Source organism: Gobio gobio (genome assembly GCF_949357685.1).
Source record: "Gobio gobio genome assembly, chromosome: 20".
Taxonomy (NCBI): domain Eukaryota; kingdom Metazoa; phylum Chordata; class Actinopteri; order Cypriniformes; family Gobionidae; genus Gobio; species Gobio gobio.
In genome coordinates, this window is record NC_137113.1 from 47,968,560 (window position 1) to 47,992,645 (window position 24,086).

The 24,086-nt window shown below is 47.3% G+C and overlaps 2 protein-coding genes across 2 annotated transcripts in view; one reads left to right on the plus strand and one right to left on the minus strand.

The window, feature by feature from the left end:
- Positions 1 to 3,727, plus strand: part of polr3e (polymerase (RNA) III (DNA directed) polypeptide E) — a 57,712-nt gene extending 53,985 nt beyond the window's left edge. Inside the window, exon 21 of the mRNA XM_079801691.1 lies at positions 2,960 to 3,727. Coding sequence (XP_079657817.1) covers positions 2,960 to 3,016 — 57 coding nt within the window. The 3' untranslated portion in view covers positions 3,017 to 3,727. The remainder of the gene's footprint in view (positions 1 to 2,959) is intronic.
- A 5,717-nt stretch (positions 3,728 to 9,444) lies between these two features.
- Positions 9,445 to 23,917, minus strand: cdr2b (cerebellar degeneration-related protein 2b; the record flags this gene model as incomplete). The annotated part of the gene is made up of 5 exons (XM_079846334.1): positions 9,445 to 9,982; positions 12,462 to 12,617; positions 12,692 to 12,840; positions 13,776 to 13,888; positions 23,839 to 23,917. 5 exons carry the CDS (start codon positions 23,915 to 23,917, stop codon positions 9,445 to 9,447), a joined length of 1,035 nt encoding a protein of 344 aa, XP_079702460.1.
- Positions 23,918 to 24,086: the final 169 nt, after the last annotated feature.

Genomic DNA, 24,086 nt, shown 5'->3' on the forward strand with positions numbered 1-24,086 from the left:
ATAATGATGTTTAATAGCTAATGCTAATGCTATAACTGCTCAAATGTATGCAGTGAATGTTAACTCGTAAGCTGCTAACTAATCACATCATTTTGATATAAAGTCACATTTGTGTGTTATAAAGTCAGAATTGCAAGATATAGTCAGAATTGCGTGATATAAACTCACAAGTCTTTTCTTCACAATTGACTTTTTTGCACCGTTGCGAGTAGGGATGAAACGGTGTGGAAATTTCACATCACGATTATAGTGACCCAAATTATCACGGTTATCAATATTATCACGGTTTTGTTCAAATGAGATGAAAGTTTTCAAAAAGAACCGATGCACACACTTAAAACATTTCAACAAGTTTTATATTTGAAAATCAACAAACAACAAATAAATAAAGCAGCTCTAAGCACTTTTTTAAGCTAGATTCTGTTCTGTGTGATTTCCTTCCTTATAATGGCCGTCATCAATAGCAACGCATAACTCATAAATAATAATAATTTTGTGTAAATATAATCACTAATATTATCTCTGTAATATATTCTCAAGCAATATTCTCATCAGTGTTCTATCAGTCACATTTAAATCTAGCATGTTTTGTGTAAGAGCCCAAACAGTATCCTATGAAATAATGCATATTCATATTTCCATATGATTTGACAGTTTATTTGATTGTGTTTATCATACCTGACACCTAGATGATCACTTTACAGTCAGTTTTATGACGGTCATTCTCTTCAAATGCTGTAGTTTGAAACGTGTAACGTTACCAATGTTGTGTGTAACTTTAGAGACGGTCCCTAAATTCGCCAGCGTTATGCCAGTCATATCAGATGCGCTGCGGCTCTGCTGTGTTTGTTTGAAACTATTTTCGCTGCTGAAATAGAACAAAAACAGTCAAACACTGTATGATGAGTGAATCTCCTGCGTACATCGCACGTTATGAGTGAATCTCCTGCATACATCGCACGTTATGAGTGAATCTCCTGCGTACATCGCACGTTATGAGTGAATCTCCTGCGTACATCGCACGTTATGAGTGAATATTTCAGTGATTGACAGCCGCGCACGCTCTGAACAAAACTCAGGCTAATCTGAACGCCTCTGATGATTAGATATCGCTTTCATAAACTCAATAGAAACACGTGTGAGTGGTTATAATGCGCAACGCGATTATAACAGATGCTTTTGAGAAGACCATAATAAGTTCAACCGCCAGAGTGGCTAGTGTGCAGCCGAAATAACGTTACACCCGCAAATGGATGTTGTTGATGTCAAGCCCTGATTATTATTCCTTAAATGAATTTGTTCGCTCGCTTCACGTTATTATTTCCCAGACGTAGTTTTGGTATTGAGGTCAAAGTCCACTTGCCTTGCGTTTGCAGTTTTGAAGTGTTTCCCCTATTACAGCGACTCTCTTCTGGCATGTTCTGCAGACAGGGTGACCATCTTAGATTAAGTTTCCCTCAGGACTTTTGTAAAAGCCTAAATATGACAACGCCTCAGATTTGGTCCTTTTAGAGTCTGAAAAATCTCCCAAGTGCTGTCACTGCCATTTCATTCAAAAACAGCGCTTTCAAAATCGTGATAATCACACGCGGTTTTAATGATAATTAAATTGTAAATGATATTACTAACCGTCACTAAATTTTATCATGGTTTATCTTGAAACCGGTAATCGTTTCATCCCTAGTTGCGAGTTTAAATCTTGCAAGTTTGACTTCTTTTCTCTGAATTGTGAGATCTAAACTGCAATTGCAAGTTATAAAGTCCAATTCTGAGGAAAAAAGAATTGCGTAAATTTTCGCGTTATCACAAATATGTAAACTCGCAATTGCAAGAGAGTCAGAATAGCGAGATAAAAGTCACAATTACCTTTTCTTTCTATTCTGTGGTGCAAACAAGCTTCCATAGTCATAATGTATGATTAAGAGCTCATGTTGAAAAATGCTGGATTGTTCAGTAATGGCAATAAACTGGACGGCTTTTAAAGACTTAAGCTCTATTCGGACAGGATTAGTATTATCTGGGGAGCTCTGGAGATTTGTAATATTTGCAGAGAATGTCTGTGATCTTAATCTCGTGCGAATCTGCCATGTCTGTAATATGTAAAGTAAAAATTCCCCCGCAAATTACATAAAACACTGAGGTCCTGTGATAATATTAGTCCCGTGCGAATCGGCATCTGTGATTTGGCCAGGATTAGGCGGATCGTATATCATTTTTGCAAGGTTTTTGTTTCCTGTGCGCATTTTTATCTTTATATTTCACGAAGAATGGAGCTCGGCTGCATATAATGCGCACCGTTATGAATCACGTACGGCCGCGCGGATTATACTTTCACAGAATGAGCACCAATTTGGGAGTAAATTGCTTGAATGGTGTGTTTAATATTATTATTAATGAAAAACAGAACAGTACAATGACCAACTAGCTTAAATGGCGCTTTTACATTTAGCTTTGAAACTGAATCTTCCGCCGTATATTGTTATTATTGCTCAGTTCAGTTTTTAATTGTAGCATCTGTTCTCTAACTGAACTAAATTATTTGTATTACTATAAAACAATCAGTTATATCGATACGACTGTTTATAATTTCACACAGCTATATTTATAACGAAAAAACATCTTGACATCATATCTGGGAGACAAGTCAGTAAATTCGAGTAAAATCACAGCTTATCCCGTGCGAATGCGCCGCGCAATATTCAGATTTCGAAATCACACGAGGTCTCCAGATACAACTAATCCCCTGCGAATAGGGCTTTAGAAAGCAAGATTTGCCATGATCCTTGTCTTTTATTCCCGCCGTAGTAAAATCGAAAATGTCCTGGAAAATGGTTGCTGAAAAAGAGTGGGAACCCTGCTCATACAAACACTACATTTTGGGGTTCTTAGTTCATGTTTGTGTAACTATTGTGTTACTAACGGTGTGTGTGTGTGTGTGTGTGTGTGTGTGTGTGTGTAGGAGTGCTGTATGAGTCTGGGCGGGATGTGGTATCTGAAGGGAACGGTTCGCTCCTGACGGAAGAGCCGGAACGCTGGGATCCTGTCAATCTGCCTCAGGAGGCGGAGCAAAACTCATGAACCAATCGCTGCCCTCGGCTGACCGGGGTGGGAGGAGCATCTGACACGCTGACTCACACATGGGCGTCTCGGAAAAAGGGCTGAAGATCATTTAATTCTGCCATTCACACACGAGGACCGGAGCGGTGCGTGTGGAACGCAAACTCAGACGTTATTCTTTTGCTTTTCTTTTTTATGGTTTAATTGAAATAAAGACGTGACATCACGGCTCCACTCGTGGCCTTCAGGAGCGCAGCGGCAGATTTGGGCCTTGTTTAGCACATGATGTTTGGTTTGATAATGCCCTTGGTTTTATTGTTTTGTTTTTCTTTCTCATATCACATCACTGTAACCCAAAGAAACAGGAAGGCCATCGGGTCATTAATAAATACTCTGATCTTATGACTCTGTCAAATATTAATTTCTCTGCTCTCATTGGGCGGAAAGAGGCGGTGAAGCTCCTCGTTTACAACCAAAGCAAGGGATAAAACATTTTCTGGAGCGGTTTAGATCAATTCTGACCAACACACAATAAAAACACATCAATGTTCTTTCATATTTATTGGATTAACGCTCGGATGTGAAGCGTTTGGAGATGTGAATTCATATTTGCCGGTTTCTGAGAACATAATTTCTTGTGAAAATAAAAAATTATGCATAATGTTACACTATTTCCCCCTCGTTTTGCATTTCAACGGTTCCAGTGTTGTGAAAGGAAGTGCCTCTTAAATCTTCATATGCGTCTGCACACACACATCTGGATGTGATGCGTTCACTGTCGTGTGTGTGTGTGTGTGTGTGTGTGTGTGTGTGTGTGTGTGTGTGTGTGTGTGTGTGTGTGTGTGTGTGTGTGTGTGTGTGTGTGTGTGTGTGTGTGTGTGTGTGTGTGTGTGTGTGTGTGTGTGTGTGTGTGTGTGTGTGTGTGTGTGTGTGTGTGTGTGTGTGTGTGTGTGTGTGTGTGTGTGTGTGTGTGTGTGTGTGTGTGTGTGTGTGTGTGTGTGTGTGTGTGTGTGTGTGTGTGTGTGTGTGTGTGTGTGTGTGTGTGTGTGTGTGTGTGTGTGTGTGTGTGTGTGTGTGTGTGTGTGTGTGTGTGTGTGTGTGTGTGTGTGTGTGTGTGTGTGTGTGTGTGTGTGTGTGTGTGTGTGTGTGTGTGTGTGTGTGTGTGTGTGTGTGTGTGTGTGTGTGTGTGTGTGTGTGTGTGTGTGTGTGTGTGTGTGTGTGTGTGTGTGTGTGTGTGTGTGTGTGTGTGTGTGTGTGTGTGTGTGTGTGTGTGTGTGTGTGTGTGTGTGTGTGTGTGTGTGTGTGTGTGTGTGTGTGTGTGTGTGTGTGTGTGTGTGTGTGTGTGTGTGTGTGTGTGTGTGTGTGTGTTGGAGCATTCCTCTCGTTCAGAAACCGGATCGTTGCGGTCACACACTCTGAATCACACGCTTTATTTGTACATCATCGTGAATAAACATTGCAACTGAAGTCTTGTCTTGCTTTATTGTTTTCATACAGGAGATGATTTATATTGGGTAATATTACTGGTTTAACTGCACTGACCGCATCACATGATTAACTAGATTTAGCTGAATTATGTCTATTGTATATTTGTGTTGCTAATGAATGTGAAGGTTTATATAATAAGGTCCTTTATGCTAGTCATTGCTTCAGCTAATATTAACTACTGAGCCGTACATGTGTTACTGTATTCATCTTTATTAAAGGGGGTTGGTTATGATTTGACTTGTTTAACTTTAGGTGGATGATGGACGGACAGATAGGTAGATGGGTGGATGGATGGATGATGAATGGACCGACAGATAAAGGCTAGATAGATGGATGGACAGGGGACTGATAGATGGAGGGACGGAAGATGGATGGATGGACGGACGGAGGACAGACGGATGGATGGATGGATGACAGATGGATGGGCGTAGGACAGAAAGGTGATGGACGGAGGACAGATTGATGGGTGGACAGACGGATGGATGGATGGGCGTAGGACAGAAAGGTGATGGACGGAGGACAGACGGATGGATGGATGGGCGTAGGACAGAAAGGTGATGGACGGAGGACAGATGGATGGATTGATGACAGATGGATGGGCGTAGGACAGAAAGGTGATGGACGGAGGACAGATGGATGGATTGATGACAGATGGATGGGCGTAGGACAGAAAGGTGATGGACGGAGGACAGATGGATGGATGGATGACAGATGGATGGGCGTAGGACAGAAAGATGGATGGACAGAGGATGGATGGATGACAGATGGATGGGTGGATGGATGGGCGTAGGACAGATAGGTGATGGACGGAGGACAGATTGGTGGATGGATGGAGGACAGACGGATGGATGGATAGAGGACAGATTGATGGATGGATAGAGGACAGATTGATGTATGGAGGACAGATAGATGGATGGAAGACAGATAGATGGATGGATAGAGGACAGATTGATGGATGGATAGAGGACAGATTGATGGATGGATAGAGGACAGATTGATGGATGGATAGAGGACAGATTGATGGATGGATAGAGGACAGATAGATGGATGGAAGACAGATAGATGGATGGATGATGTATGGAGGACAGATTGATTGATGGAAGACAGATTGATGGGTGGATGGAGGACAGATAGATGGATGGATGGATGGATGACAGATGGATGGGTGGACGGATGGATGGATGGGCGTAGGACAGATAGGTGATGGACGGAGGACAGATTGGTGGATGGATGGAGGACAGACGGATGGATGGATAGAGGACAGATTGATGGATGGATAGAGGACAGATTGATGGATGGATAGAGGACAGATTGATGGATGGATAGAGGACAGATAGATGGATGGAAGACAGATAGATGGATGGATGATGTATGGAGGACAGATTGATTGATGGAAGACAGATTAATGGATGGATGGAGGACAGATTGATGGGTGGATGGAGGACAGATAGATGGATGGATGGATGGATGACAGATGGATGGGTGGACGGATGGATGGATGGGCGTAGGACAGATAGGTGATGGACGGAGGACAGATTGGTGGATGGATGGAGGACAGACGGATGGATGGATAGAGGACAGATTGATGGATGGATGGAGGACAGATTGATGGATGGATAGAGGACAGATTGATGGATGGATAGAGGACAGATTGATGGATGGATAGAGGACAGATTGGTGGATGGATGGAGGACAGACGGATGGATGGATAGAGGACAGATTGATGGATGGATAGAGGACAGATTGATGGATGGATAGAGGACAGATTGATGGATGGATAGAGGACAGATTGATGGATGATGTATGGAGGACAGATTGATTGATGGAAGACAGATTAATGGATGGATGGAGGACAGATTGATGGGTGGATGGAGGACAGATGGATGGATGGAGGACAGATTGATGGGTGGATGGAGGACAGAGATGGATGATGTATGGAGGACAGATTGATGGATGGAAGACAGATAGATGGATAATGGATGGATGGAGGACAGATTGATGGGTGGATGGAGGATAGATGGAGGTCAGATAGATGGATGATGGATGGAGGACAGACTTAATTTTGCTGCCTTTTAAAGGGTGGTTATGATTTGACTTGTGTAACTGTAGTGAGTGTGTAGTGACATCACTACCCCTATCATTTGCATAACCCCGCCCCCGGGAACATGTGGAGTTGTTGTAGTCGAGTCGCTTGAGCTGTCGTCCGTCTCTCACATTTATTGATGCAGTACGAACACAAACGCAGACGCATGTCATAAAGCAAGACGACATCATCAGTTATAACCGTAATTACACTAAACTATCCCTGTTCTCTCTTCAGCAGCAGATATTCTCTGGCTCATCTTACCCCACACCAGTGCTTTAGAGATCATCATGACAGAATATGCTAATCAGTGACTGAAGATGGTTAACTCATAAACTCATCCTCTGTCCCTTCAGAAACGTCCTGTCTCGTTCTACATGTGTGTGTGTGTGTGTGTGTGTGTGTCCTGTCTCGTTCTACATGTGTGTGTGTGTGTGTGTCCTGTTTCGTTCTACATCTGTGTGTGTGTGTGTGTGTGTGTCCTGTCTCGCTCTACATGTGTGTGTGTGTGTGTGTGTGTGTGTGTGTGTGTGTGTGTGTGTGTGTGTGTGTGTGTGTGTGTCCTGTCTCGTTCTACGTGTGTGTGTGTGTGTGTGTGTGTGTGTGTCCTGTCTCGTTCTACATGTGTGTGTGTGTCCTGTCTCGTTCTACATGTGTGTGTGTGTGTGTGTCCTGTCTCGTTCTACATGTGTGTGTGTGTGTGTGTGTGTCCTGTCTCGTTCTACATGTGTGTGTGTCCTGTCTCGTTCTACGTGTGTGTGTGTGTGTCCTGTCTCGTTCTACATGTGTGTGTGTGTGTGTGTGTGTGTGTGTGTGTCCTGTCTCGTTCTACATGTGTGTGTGTCCTGTCTCGTTCTACATGTGTGTGTGTGTGTGTGTCCTGTCTCGTTCTACATGTGTGTGTGTGTGTGTGTCTTGTCTCGTTCTACATGTGTGTGTGTGTGTGTCCTGTCTCGTTCTACATGTGTGTGTGTGTGTGTGTGTCCTGTCTCGTTCTACGTGTGTGTGTGTTTGTGTGTGTGTGTCCTGTCTCGTTCTACATGTGTGTGTGTGTGTGTCCTGTCTCGTTCTACATGTGTGTGTGTGTGTGTCCTGTCTCGTTCTACATGTCTTCTCTTCTTCTAGAGTCTCTCCATCATTGTCCGACTCTGGTTTGATCAGAAAAGGCTGACCAGTTTCTGCCATCTTCAGTGTGTGTGTGTGTGTGTGTGTGTGTGTGTGTGTGAGGTAATCAGAGCTGTATCACCCAGCTGATACACACATTACCTAACATGAGCCCTTGAAGCTCCGCCCTCTTCCTGAAAGTGAGCAGCTCATTTGCATTTAAAGGGACACACACAAAAAATGCATGTTTTTGCTCACCCTCAAAAAGTGACAATTTTAACATGAAAAATGATCTGTGGGGAATTTTGAGCTGAAACACACACACACACACACACACACACACACACACACACACACACACATACACACACAGACACACACACTCAAGGAACATCCAAGACTTATTTGTCATCTTGTAAAAAGGGCCAATCAACCAGCCCTTTAACATCTGTTAATATAAATACAGCTTGTGAGTTCATTATATAATATACACCGCTCAGGCATAACATTATGACCAATAACACTGATGATCTCTGGGATATATTAGGCAGCAAGTGAACATTTTGTCCTCAGAGTTGCTGTGTTAGAAGCAGGATAAAATTATAAAAATTATTAAATTTAAAGGAGTAAATTATCAGGACATGTTCAATGTGAGCAAAGTGCACACTCCAGTCGGGTGTGTTGACGATAAGAGACGTCTGTTCTGTCCTCCGTCAGCTGATACACACTTTACCTAACGCCACACACACACACATCTTATCACAGGCTTTGATTAGACGCAGGACTGAAGATCATGTTCTCGCTTTCAACTCCATTTCTATGTGTTTGGCACTGCCGATAAAGGTGAAAGGTCACACGCACCACACATGAACTACTGGAGTTACAAAGTGCACATGCTCATGACAAGATAATGGCTTTCCTTTAAATGATAAATCAGTTATGAATAAAAAAAGCACTATAGTTCCACATAAGCTGTTTCCCCAATATTCAAAATGATTGCATTACATTATTTTCACATTTCTGAATTATATATTTAAATTGTAAAGCATTTACACATACACCAATCAATCAGGCATAACATTATGACCACTATGGGCACCGATACGCAACAAACTCTGTGTATTCTGACCCCTTTCCCATTTTTCCTGCTTCTAACTAACACAACATAATAGGTTTCCTTTAAAAGATGCTCAGTTATGACTAAATAAAAGCACTGGCTTAATTCCACATATTCAAAATAAAGATGTTTGCATTTAATTATTGTCATGACGAGCACATTTCTGTATTGCAGACACATTATATATTTAAATCATAAGAGCAAAAGTCAACATTATTTATTATATTCTTCTTCTCAGATCATTAAAGTTCATTAAAATAGTTAGATATGTCTAAAGATATGCTCTTGATTCTGTAATATATAAGCTGGATATGTTTTAATGAGATTCAGCCGACTATAAAACACATAAAAACAATATTTCCTTCAGAGGTTTACAGATTTTGTTAAGTGGTGACATTTATAAATATGTATTAAAGTACGTTATATATAATCACCATATACATTTCTGTGTATTTTTTTTTGTCTCTATAGTGGTTCAGTCAGAATAAACCACACTGGGAAAAAGATTTCAGCATTTCATGTTTAATTCAGTGTTTTTTTGTTTGTGAAATTAAATTAGATTTTTTTTTGTTGCAAAGGGATGCAAAGCCGTGCCTCATTCAGTCTGAACGGGCTTGGTCCTGTTCTCCTTCAGGTCCTCTTTGCTCTTTTGAATGAAGGTGAAGATCTGGTGAAACAGGGCCTTGTAGGCGGGCTGTGTGTGAGAGTGTGTGTGTGTTTGGGCAGATTTGTGTTGGCGCAGAAGCGTGTCGTATTTCTCCTTCAGGGTGGAGTACTGAGCATCCATCTCGTTCAGCAGAGATATCCCATGATGCTCTTCACCGTGTGACTGCCTCCTGTGGCTGACCACGCCCACTTCATCATCCGCTGTGATTGACGTGTTGTTTTCCCTGGAGCGCAGCAGAAGCCGGAGCTCCTGGACTTCGGCCTCCACCTCCTCCAGCCGGCCCTCATAGACCCCCAGCAGGGCGGCTCTGGGCTCCAGTTCTCGGAGCTGGTGTGCCAGAGCTCCAGCGTCCCGCTCCACTGCCGCTCTCTGTGCCCGCTCTGAGCTCAGCTGTGCCCGCAGGGAATGGGTCAGCGCCCGCCTCTCATCCTGATCCTCCCGAACACACTGCTCATGGGAAAAGCACCTGAAATAAACACAGCGTGGTAGAAACAGAGCCATTAGTCACGGAACAAAAACGTGATCATGTTCCCGTTAAAGGTGCAATATGTACGTTTTTGAATTAGAATATCCGACTAGAACAGTGTTATATATTTTGCTGACTTGTGTGCTTATATTATCCCAAATGTTACCAAGAATGTTTAAATCCAGAGAAATAAGCGATTTTAACCAGGACACGGCCTGTGTGTGTGCGTCGCCTACATAGACTGTAAAAAAATATGAGTGGGTGGAGCTAACAGGTGGAGTGGGTGGAGCTAACATGTGGAGTGGGTGGAGCTAACAGGTAGAGTGGGTGGAGCTAACAGGTGGAGTGGGTGGAGCTAACAGGTAGAGTGGGTGGAGGTAACAGGTGGAGTGGGTGGAGCTAACAGGTAGAGTGGGTGGAGCTAACATGTGGAGTGGGTGGAGCTAACATGTGGAGTGGGTGGAGCTAACATGTAGAGTGGGTGGGGCTAACATGTGGAGTGGGTGGAGCTAACATGTGGAGGGGTGGAGCTAACATGTGGAGTGGGTGGGGCTAACATGTGGAGTGGGTGGAGCTAACATGTGGAGGGGTGGAGCTAACATGTGGAGTGGGTGGAGCTAACATGCAAAGTGGGTGGAACTAACATGCGGAGTGGGTGGAGCTAACATGTGGAGTGGGTGGAGCTAACATGTGAAGTGGGTGGAGCTAACATGTGGAGTGGGTGGAGCTAACATGTGGAGTGGGTGGAGCTAACATGTGGAGGGGGAGGAGCTAACATGTGGAGTGGGTGGAGCTAACATGTGGAGGGGGTGGAGCTAACAGGTGGAGTGGGTGGAGCTAACATGTGGAGGGGTGGAGCTAACATGTGGAGTGGGTGGGGCTAACATGCAAAGTGGGTGGAACTAACATGTGGAGTGGGTGGAGCTAACATGTGAAGTGGGTGGAGCTAACATGTGGAGTGGGTGGAGCTAACATGTGGAGTGGGTGGAGCTAACATGTGGAGTGAGTGGAGCTAACATGTGGAGTGGGTGGGGCTAACATGTGGAGGGGGTGGAGCTAACATGTGGAGTGGGTGGCGATAACGTGGAGTGGGTGGAGATAACGTGAAGTGGGTGAAACTAACAGGTGGAGTGGGTGAAGCTAACATGTGGAGGGGGTGGAGCTAACAGGTGGAGTGGGTGGAGCTAACATGTGGAGGGGTGGAGCTAACATGTGGAGTGGGTGGGGCTAACATGCAAAGTGGGTGGAACTAACATGTGGAGTGGGTGGAGCTAACATGTGAAGTGGGTGGAGCTAACATGTGGAGTGGGTGGAGCTAACATGTGGAGTGGGTGGAGCTAACATGTGGAGTGAGTGGAGCTAACATGTGGAGTGGGTGGGGCTAACATGTGGAGGGGGTGGAGCTAACATGTGGAGTGGGTGGCGATAACGTGGAGTGGGTGGAGATAACGTGAAGTGGGTGAAACTAACAGGTGGAGTGGGTGAAGCTAACAGGTGGAGTGGGTGAAGCTAACAGGTGGAGTGGGTGGAACTAACAGGTGGAGTGGGTGGAGCTAACAGGTGGAGTGGGTGGAGCTAACAGGTGGAGTGGGTGGAGCTAACAGGTGGAGTGGGTGGAACTAAACAGTTGCTAGGGTACTCAGAGTGGTTGCTAAGGTGTTGCTATGCGGTTGGTAGGGTACTCCGAGTGGTTGCTAGGGTGTTGCTATGCGGTTGCTAGGGTACTCAGAGTGGTTGCTAGGGACTCAGAGTGGTTGCAAGGGTGTTGCTATGTGATTGCTAGGGTACTCAGAGTGGTTGCTAGGGTGTTGCTATGTGATTGCTAGGGTACTCAGAGTTTTTGCTAGGGTGTTGCTATGTGATTGCTAGGGTACTCAGAGTGGTTGCTAGGGTGTTGCTATGCGGCTGCTAGGGTACTCAGAGTGGTTGCTAGGGTGTTGCTATGTGATTGCTTGGGTACTCAGAGTGGTTGCTAGGGTGTTGCTATATGGTTGCTAGGGTACTCAGAGTGGTTGCTAAGGTGTTGCTATGCGGTTGGTAGGGTACTCCGAGTGGTTGCTAGGGTGTTGCTATGTGATTGCTAGGGTACTCAGAGTGGTTGCTAGGGTGTTGCTATGCGGCTGCTAGGGTACTCAGAGTGGTTGCTAGGGTGTTGCTATGTGATTGCTTGGGTACTCAGAGTGGTTGCTAGGGTGTTGCTATATGGTTGCTAGGGTACTCAGAGTGGTTGCTAAGGTGTTGCTATGCGGTTGGTAGGGTACTCCGAGTGGTTGCTAGGGTGTTGCTATGCGGTTGCTAGGGTACTCAGAGTGGTTGCTAGGGTGTTGTCATGTGATTGCTAGGGTACTCAGAGTGGTTGCTAGGGTGTTGCTATACGGTTGCTAGGGTACTCAGAGTGGTTGCTAGGGTGTTGCTATGCGATTGCGAAGATATTAACTATGGTATTAAACAAAACACAGTAAAATGTGCAGAGACTCACTTGTGTAACTGCTGCTTGTGCTGGCAGTGTGTGAGACCCTGAACCCTGTCATGCTGTGCTGGTTCCAGATGTGCACTGGACCGGGTCTGTCCAGCAGAAACCAGGAGCTGGAGCTCCTCCACCTGCGTCTGCAGCCCGTCCACCGTCTCCGTGAGCCTGTGCGTGAGGAGGCGTGTCATTAAAGCAGGTCATCATCCTGGTCCTCATCTACAGTGCTCCTGAAGCCTCACCTGTGGACCGTGACCTGGGCCGCTCGGTTCTCCAGCACCAGCCTCTGGTTCTTCAGCTCCAGCTCTCGCGCGCTCACATCCAGCTGCTCGTAGACTCTAGCGTGCTGATCGTTCACGGACCTCAGCAGATCCACCTGTTTAGACAGATGCTGGACACAGGAGGAAATATCATTAGACTACAATCAGTAGCACTTTATTGTACAGTCCTGTTTCACATGAACATGTTAATTATATTAGCTTAAGAAGAATGTAAATGCTGTACATACAATACATCTACATATTTATCTAAAGTATTATGATAGATAGATGATAGATGGATGGATGGATGGATGGATGGATGGATGAGAGGACGGACGGACAGATAGATAAATGATACATGGATGGATGGATGGATGGATGGATGGACGGACGGACGGACAGATGGATAAATGATACATGGATGGATGGATGGATGGATGGATGGACGGACAGACAGATGGACAGACAGATGGATGGATGGGTGGATGGATGAATGGACGGACAGATAGATGATAGATGGATGGATGGATGGATGAGAGGACAGACGGACAGATAGATAAATGATACATGGATGGATGGATGGACGGACGGACGGACAGATGGATGGATGGGTGGATGGATGGATGAATGGACGGACAGATAGATGATAGATGGATGGATGGAAGGATGGATGGGTGGATGGATGAATGGACGGACAGATAGATGATAGATGGATGGACGGACGGACGGATAGATGGATGGATGGATGAGAGGACGGACGGACAGATAGATAAATGATACATGGATGGATGGATGAATGGACGGACAGATAGATGATAGATGGATGGATGGATGGAAGGACGGACGGACAGATAGATAGATGATACATGGATAGAGACATGGATAGATAGATAGATAGATAGATAGATAGATAGATAGATAGATAGATAGATAGATAGATAGATAGATAGATAGATAGATAGATAGATAGATAGATAGATAGATAGATAGATAGATAGATAGATAGATAGATAGATAGATAGATAGATAGATAGATAGATAGATAGATAGATAGATAGATGAGTACCTCTATCTCTTGCAGCTGCTCCTGGTTGGTCTCCTGCATCTGCTGGAGTGTCTCCTCTAACTCTCGGTTCTGCTCCAGTAAATTCTTCCCCAGTTCAGCGGCCAAATGAAGATCTGCCGGAGACACACACACACTGAAGCACTGCGATCACACTCACACACACACTGAAGCACTGCGATCACACTCACACACACACTGAAGCACTGCGATCACACTCACACACACACTGAAGCACTGCGATCACACTCACACACACTGAAGCACTGCGATCACACTCACACACACACTGAAGCACTGCGATCACACTCACACACACACTGAAGCACTGCGATCACACTCACACACACTGAAGCACTGCGTTCACACACACACACAGACACTGAAGCACTGCGATCACACACACACAGACACTGAAGCACTGCGATCACACACACACACACACACACACACACACACACACACACACACACACACTGAAGCACTGCGATCACACACACAGACACTGAAGCACTGCGATCACACACACAGACACTGAAGCACTGCGATCACACACACACAGACACTGAAGCACTGCGATCACACTCACACACACTGAAGCACTGCGATCACACTCACACAAACACTGAAGCACTGCGATCACACACACACACACACACACACACTGAAGCACTGCGATCACACTCACACACACACTGAAGCACTGCGATCACACTCACACACACACTGAAGCACTGCGATCACACTCACACACACACTGAAGCACTGCGATCACACTCACACACACACTGAAGCACTGCGATCACACTCACACACACACTGAAGCACTGCGATCACACTCACACACACTGAAGCACTGCGTTCACACACACACACAGACACTGAAGCACTGCGATCACACACACACAGACACTGAAGCACTGCGATCACACACACACACACACACACACACACTGAAGCACTGCGATCACACACACAGACACTGAAGCACTGCGATCACACACACACAGACACTGAAGCACTGCGATCACACTCACACACACTGAAGCACTGCGATCACACTCACACAAACACTGAAGCACTGCGATCACACACACACACACACACACACACTGAAGCACTGCGATCACACTCACACACACACTGAAGCACTGCGATCACACACACACAGACACTGAAGCACTGCGATCACACTCACACACACTGAAGCACTGCGATCACACTCACACAAACACTGAAGCACTGCGATCACACACACACACACACACACACACTGAAGCACTGCGATCACACTCACACACACACTGAAGCACTGCGATCACACTCACACACACACTGAAGCACTGCGATCACACTCACACACACACTGAAGCACTGCGATCACACTCACACACACACTGAAGCACTGCGATCACACTCACACACACACTGAAGCACTGCGATCACACTCACACACACACTGAAGCACTGCGATCACACTCACACACACTGAAGCACTGCGTTCACACACACACACAGACACTGAAGCACTGCGATCACACACACACAGACACTGAAGCACTGCGATCACACACACACACACACACACACACACACACACACACACACACACACACACACACACTGAAGCACTGCGATCACACACACAGACACTGAAGCACTGCGATCACACACACAGACACTGAAGCACTGCGATCACACACACACAGACACTGAAGCACTGCGATCACACTCACACACACACTGAAGCACTGCGATCACACTCATACAAACACTGAAGCACTGCGATCACACACACACACACACTGAAGCACTGCGATCACACTCACACACACACACTGAAGCACTGCGATCACACTCACACACACACTGAAGCACTGCGATCACACTCACACACACACTGAAGCACTGCGATCACACTCACACACACACTGAAGCACTGCGATCACACACACACACACACACACACTGAAGCACTGCGATCACACACACACACACACACTGAAGCACTGCGATCACACTCACACACACACACTGAAGCACTGCGATCACACACACAGACACTGAAGCACTGCGATCACACACACACAGACACTGAAGCACTGCGATCACACACACACAGACACTGAAGCACTGCGATCACACACACACAGACACTGAAGCAATGCGATCACACACACACAGACACTGAAGCACTGCGATCACACTCACACACACACACTGAAGCACTGCGATCACACTCACACACACACTGAAGCACTGCGATCACACTCACACAAACACTGAAGCACTGCGATCACACACACACACACACTGAAGCACTGCGATCACACTCACACACACACTGAAGCACTGCGATCACACTCACACACACACTGAAGCACTGCGATCACACTCACACACACACTGAAGCACTGCGATCACACTCACACACACACTGAAGCACTGCGATCACACACACACACACACTGAAGCACTGCGATCACACACACACACACACTGAAGCACTGCGATCACACTCACACACACACTGAAGCACTGCGATCACACACACAGACACTGAAGCACTGCGATCACACACACACAGACACTGAAGCACTGCGATCACACACACACAGACACTGAAGCAATGCGATCACACACACACACAGACACTGAAGCACTGCGATCACACACACACAGACACTGAAGCACTGCGATCACACACACACAGACACTGAAGCACTGCGATCACACTCACACACACACTGAAGCACTGCGATCACACTCACACACACACTGAAGCACTGCGATCACACACACACAGACACTGAAGCACTGCGATCACACTCACACACACACTGAAGCACTGCGATCACACACACACACACACACACACACACACTGAAGCACTGCGATCACACTCACACACACACACTGAAGCACTGCGATCACACACACACAGACACTGAAGCACTGCGATCACACTCACACACACACTGAAGCACTGCGATCACACACACACAGACACTGAAGCACTGCGATCACACACACACAGACACTGAAGCACTGCGATCACACTCACACACACACACTGAAGCACTGCGATCACACACACAGACACTGAAGCACTGCGATCACACACACAGACACTGAAGCAATGCGATCACACACACACACAGACACTGAAGCACTGCGATCACACACACACAGACACTGAAGCACTGCGATCACACTCACTCAGACACTGAAGCACTGCGATCACACTCACACACACTGAAGCACTGCGATCACACTCACACACTCACACACACACTGAAGCACTGCGATCACACACACACACAGACACTGAAGCACTGCGATCACACACACACAGACACTGAAGCACTGCGATCACACACACACACACAGACACTGAAGCACTGCGATCACACACACACACACACACACACTGAAGCACTGCGATCACACTCACACACACACTGAAGCACTGCGATCACACACACACACACTGAAGCACTGCGATCACACACACACACACTGAAGCACTGCGATCACACACACACACACAGACACTGAAGCACTGCGATCACACACACACAGACACTGAAGCACTGTGATCACACACACAGACACTGAAGCACTGCGATCACACACACACACACACACACACACACAGACACTGAAGCACTGCGATCACACACTCACACACACACTGAAGCACTGCGATCACACACACAGACACTGAAGCACTGCGATCACACACACAGACACTGAAGCACTGCGATCACACACACACAGACACTGAAGCACTGCGATCACACTCACACACACACTGAAGCACTGCGATCACACTCATACAAACACTGAAGCACTGCGATCACACACACACACACACTGAAGCACTGCGATCACACTCACACACACACACTGAAGCACTGCGATCACACTCACACACACACTGAAGCACTGCGATCACACTCACACACACACTGAAGCACTGCGATCACACTCACACACACACTGAAGCACTGCGATCACACACACACACACACACACTGAAGCACTGCGATCACACACACACACACACACTGAAGCACTGCGATCACACTCACACACACACACTGAAGCACTGCGATCACACACACAGACACTGAAGCACTGCGATCACACACACACAGACACTGAAGCACTGCGATCACACACACACAGACACTGAAGCACTGCGATCACACACACACAGACACTGAAGCAATGCGATCACACACACACAGACACTGAAGCACTGCGATCACACTCACACACACACACTGAAGCACTGCGATCACACTCACACACACACTGAAGCACTGCGATCACACTCACACAAACACTGAAGCACTGCGATCACACACACACACACACTGAAGCACTGCGATCACACTCACACACACACTGAAGCACTGCGATCACACTCACACACACACTGAAGCACTGCGATCACACTCACACACACACTGAAGCACTGCGATCACACTCACACACACACTGAAGCACTGCGATCACACACACACACACACTGAAGCACTGCGATCACACACACACACACACTGAAGCACTGCGATCACACTCACACACACACTGAAGCACTGCGATCACACACACAGACACTGAAGCACTGCGATCACACACACACAGACACTGAAGCACTGCGATCACACACACACAGACACTGAAGCACTGCGATCACACTCACACACACACTGAAGCACTGCGATCACACACACACAGACACTGAAGCACTGTGATCACACACACAGACACTGAAGCACTGCGATCACACACACACACACACACACACACACAGACACTGAAGCACTGCGATCACACACTCACACACACACTGAAGCACTGCGATCACACACACAGACACTGAAGCACTGCGATCACACACACACAGACACTGAAGCACTGTGATCACACACACACAGACACTGAAGCACTGCGATCACACTCACACACACACTGAAGCACTGCGATCACACACACAGACACTGAAGCACTGCGATCACACTCACACTCACACACAGACACTGAAGCACTGCGATCACACTCACACACAGACACTGAAGCACTGCGATCACACTCACACACTCACACACACACTGAAGCACTGCGATCACACACACACACAGACACTGAAGCACTGCGATCACACACACACAGACACTGAAGCACTGCGATCACACACACACACACAGACACTGAAGCACTGCGATCACACACACACAGACACTGAAGCACTGCGATCACACACACACACACACACACACACTGAAGCACTGCGATCACACTCACACACACACTGAAGCACTGCGATCACACACACACACACTGAAGCACTGCGATCACACACACACACACAGACACTGAAGCACTGCGATCACACACACACAGACACTGAAGCACTGTGATCACACACACAGACACTGAAGCACTGCGATCACACACACACACACACACACACACACAGACACTGAAGCACTGCGATCACACACTCACACACACACTGAAGCACTGCGATCACACACACAGACACTGAAGCACTGCGATCACACACACACAGACACTGAAGCACTGTGATCACACACACACAGACACTGAAGCACTGCGATCACACTCACACACACACTGAAGCACTGCGATCACACACACAGACACTGAAGCACTGCGATCACACTCACACTCACACACAGACACTGAAGCACTGCGATCACACTCACACACAGACACTGAAGCACTGCGATCACACACTCACACACACACTGAAGCACTGCGATCACACACACACAGACACTGAAGCACTGCGATCACACACACACAGACACTGAAGCACTGCGATCACACACACACAGACACTGAAGCACTGCGATCACACACACACACACACAGACACTGAAGCACTGCGATCACACACACACACACACTGAAGCACTGCGATCACACACTCACACACACACTGAAGCACTGCGATCACACACACACAGACACTGAAGCACTGCGATCACACACACACACACACTGAAGCACTGCGATCACACACACACACAGACACTGAAGCACTGCGATCACACACACACAGACACTGAAGCACTGCGATCACACTCACACACACACTGAAGCACTGCAATCACACACACACAGACACTGAAGCAATGCGATCACACACACACAGACACTGAAGCACTGCGATCACACACACAGACACTGAAGCACTGCGATCACACACACACAGACACTGAAGCACTGCGATCACACACACACACACACACAGACACTGAAGCACTGCGCTCACACTCACACACACACACGAAGCACTGCGATCACACAGACACTGAAGCACTTCGATCACACACACACAGACACTGAAGCACTGCGATCACACACACACAGACACTGAAGCACTGCGATCACACACACAGACACTGAAGCACTGCGATCACACACACACACACACACACTGAAGCACTGCGATCACACACACACACACACACACACTGAAGCACTGCGATCACACACACACACACACACACACACACACTTAAGCACTGCCATCACACACACAGACACTGAAGCACTGCGATCACACACTCACACAGACACTGAAGCACTGCGATCACACACACACACACACACTGAAGCACTGCGATCACACTCACACACACACTGAAGCACTGCGATCACACACACACACACACACACACACACACACACTGAAGCACTGCGATCACACTCACACACAGACACTGAAGCACTGCGATCACACACTCACACACACACTGAAGCACTGCGATCACACACTCACACACACACAGACACTGAAGCACTGCGATCACACACACACACACACAGACACTGAAGCACTGCGATCACACACACACACACACACACACACACTGAAGCACTGCCATCACACACACAGACACTGAAGCACTGCAAATCACACACACACACAGACACTGAAGCACTGCGATCACACACACACAGACACTGAAGCACTGCGATCACACACACACACACTGAAGCACTGCGATCACACACACACACACACACACTGAAGCACTGCGATCACACTCACACAGACACTGAAGCACTGCGATCACACACACACACAGACACTGAAGCACTGCGATCACACACACACACAGACACTGAAGCACTGCGATCACACACACACAGACACTGAAGCACTGCGATCACACACACACACACTGAAGCACTGCGATCACACACACACAGACACTGAAGCACTGCGATCACACACACACAGACACTGAAGCACTGCGATCACACACACACACACTGAAGCACTGCGATCACACACACACAGACACTGAAGCACTGCGATCACACACACACAGACACTGAAGCACTGCGATCACACACACACACACTGAAGCACTGCGATCACACACACACACACACACACACTGAAGCACTGCGATCACACACACACAGACACTGAAGCACTGCGATCACACACACACACACACACAGACACTGAAGCACTGCGATCACACACACACAGACACTGAAGCACTGCGATCACACTCACACACAGACACTGAAGCACTGCGATCACACTCACACACACACTGAAGCACTGCGATCACACACACACAGACACTGAAGCACTGCGATCACACTCACACACAGACACTGAAGCACTGCGATCACACACTCACACACACTGAAGCACTGCGATCACACACACACAGACACTGAAGCACTGCGATCACACTCACACACACACTGAAGCACTGCGATCACACACACACACAGACACTGAAGCACTGCGATCACACACTCACACACACACACTGAAGCACTGCGATCACACACTCACACACACACTGAAGCACTGCGATCACACACTCACACACACACTGAAGCACTGCGATCACACACTCACACACACACTGAAGCACTGCGATCACACACTCACACACACACACTGAAGCACTGCGATCACACAGACACACTGAAGCACTGCGATCACACACTCACACAGACACTGAAGCACTGCGATCACACACTCACACTGAAGCACTGCGATCACACACTCACACAGACACTGAAGCACTGCGATCACACACTCACACACACACTGAAGCACTGCGATCACACACTCACACACGCAGACACTGAAGCACTGCGATCACACACTCACACACACACACTGAAGCACTGCGATCACACACACTCACACAGACACTGAAGCACTGCGATCACACTCACACACACACTGAAGCACTGCGATCACACACTCACACACACACTGAAGCACTGCGATCACACACACACAGACACTGAAGCACTGCGATCACACTCACTCACACACACACACACACACACACACACACTGAAGCACTGCGATCACACACACACACACAGACACTGAAGCACTGCGATCACACACACACACACTCAGACACTGAAGCACTGCGATCACACACACACAGACACTGAAGCACTGCGATCACACTCACACACACACTGAAGCACTGCGATCACACACACACACAGACACTGAAGCACTGCGATCACACACACACACACACACACCGAAGCACTGCGATCACACACACACACACACACACACAGACACTGAAGCACTGCGATCACACACACACACACACACTGAAGCACTGCGATCACACACACACACACACACACACACACACACACACACACACTGAAGCACTGCGATCACACACACACACACAGACACTGAAGCACTGCGATCACACACACACTGAAGCACTGCGATCACACACACACACAGACACTGAAGCACTGCGATCACACACACACAGACACTGAAGCACTGCGATCACTCACACACACACACACACACACTGAAGCACTGCGATCACACACACACACTGAAGCACTGCGATCACACTCACACAGACACTGAAGCACTGCGATCACACTCACACTCTCACACACACACACACACACACACACACACACTGAAGCACTGCGATCACACACACACACTGAAGCACTGCGATCACACTCACACAGACACTGAAGCACTGCGATCACACACACAGACACTGAAGCACTGCGATCACACACACACACTGAAGCACTGCGATCACACTCACACAGACACTGAAGCACTGCGATCACACTCACACTCTCACACACACACACACACACACACACACACACTGAAGCACTGCGATCACACACACACACTGAAGCACTGCGATCACACTCACACAGACACTGAAGCACTGCGATCACACTCACACACACACTGAAGCACTGCGATCACACTCACACTCACACACACACACACACACTGAAGCACTGCGATCACACACACACACTGAAGCACTGCGATCACACTCACACAGACACTGAAGCACTGCGATCACACTCACACTCACACACACACACACACTGAAGCACTGCGATCACACACACACACTGAAGCACTGCGATCACACTCACACAGACACTGAAGCACTGCGATCACACTCACACACACACTGAAGCACTGCGATCACACTCACACTCACACACACACACACACACACACACACACTGAAGCACTGCGATCACACACACATACTGAAGCACTGCGATCACACTCACTCACACACACACACACACACACACACACACACACACACACACACACACACACACAGAAGCACTGCGATCACACACACACTCAGACACGACATCAGGTCAGAGTTCAGCTGGACACCTGAGCTCAGCTAAGAGGAGGTGTCTCAGACTCTCATAGGATGTGTGGAGAGCACACACACACACACACACACACACACACACACACACACACACACACACACACACACACACACACACACACACACACACACACACTCCCTTCAGTCTTAAGGGCCGTCTTGAGTTGAATGAGATTTTCATGAACAAATGAGATGAAATGATGACACTTAAAGAAGCAGCCTACTTTATTAATACATTGCAAACAAAATAAGACAAAGACTATATTTTGATTGTAAAAGTATGATAAAGGTTTTTCCTCCAGCACTATCACAGACTCACTCACCCTGCTCCAGATCCTGATGGTCATACCAGGGCTCTTCCTCCTTTATATCAAACTCTTCCTCTGGCAGGTCAGTCAGCATCTTCAAAGTTATTTGAATATAACGCAGCGCGTGTCAGTCTGACTCTGGACTGAGTGTTCTTGCCTCCTCGGGAGCGCGCGAGGAGCTAAACCTGGCGCGCGCTCCCGAGTGAATGACGTATCTGCAGGTGCGCGCACAGATTGTACATTGTAACCTCTGTGAATAGATA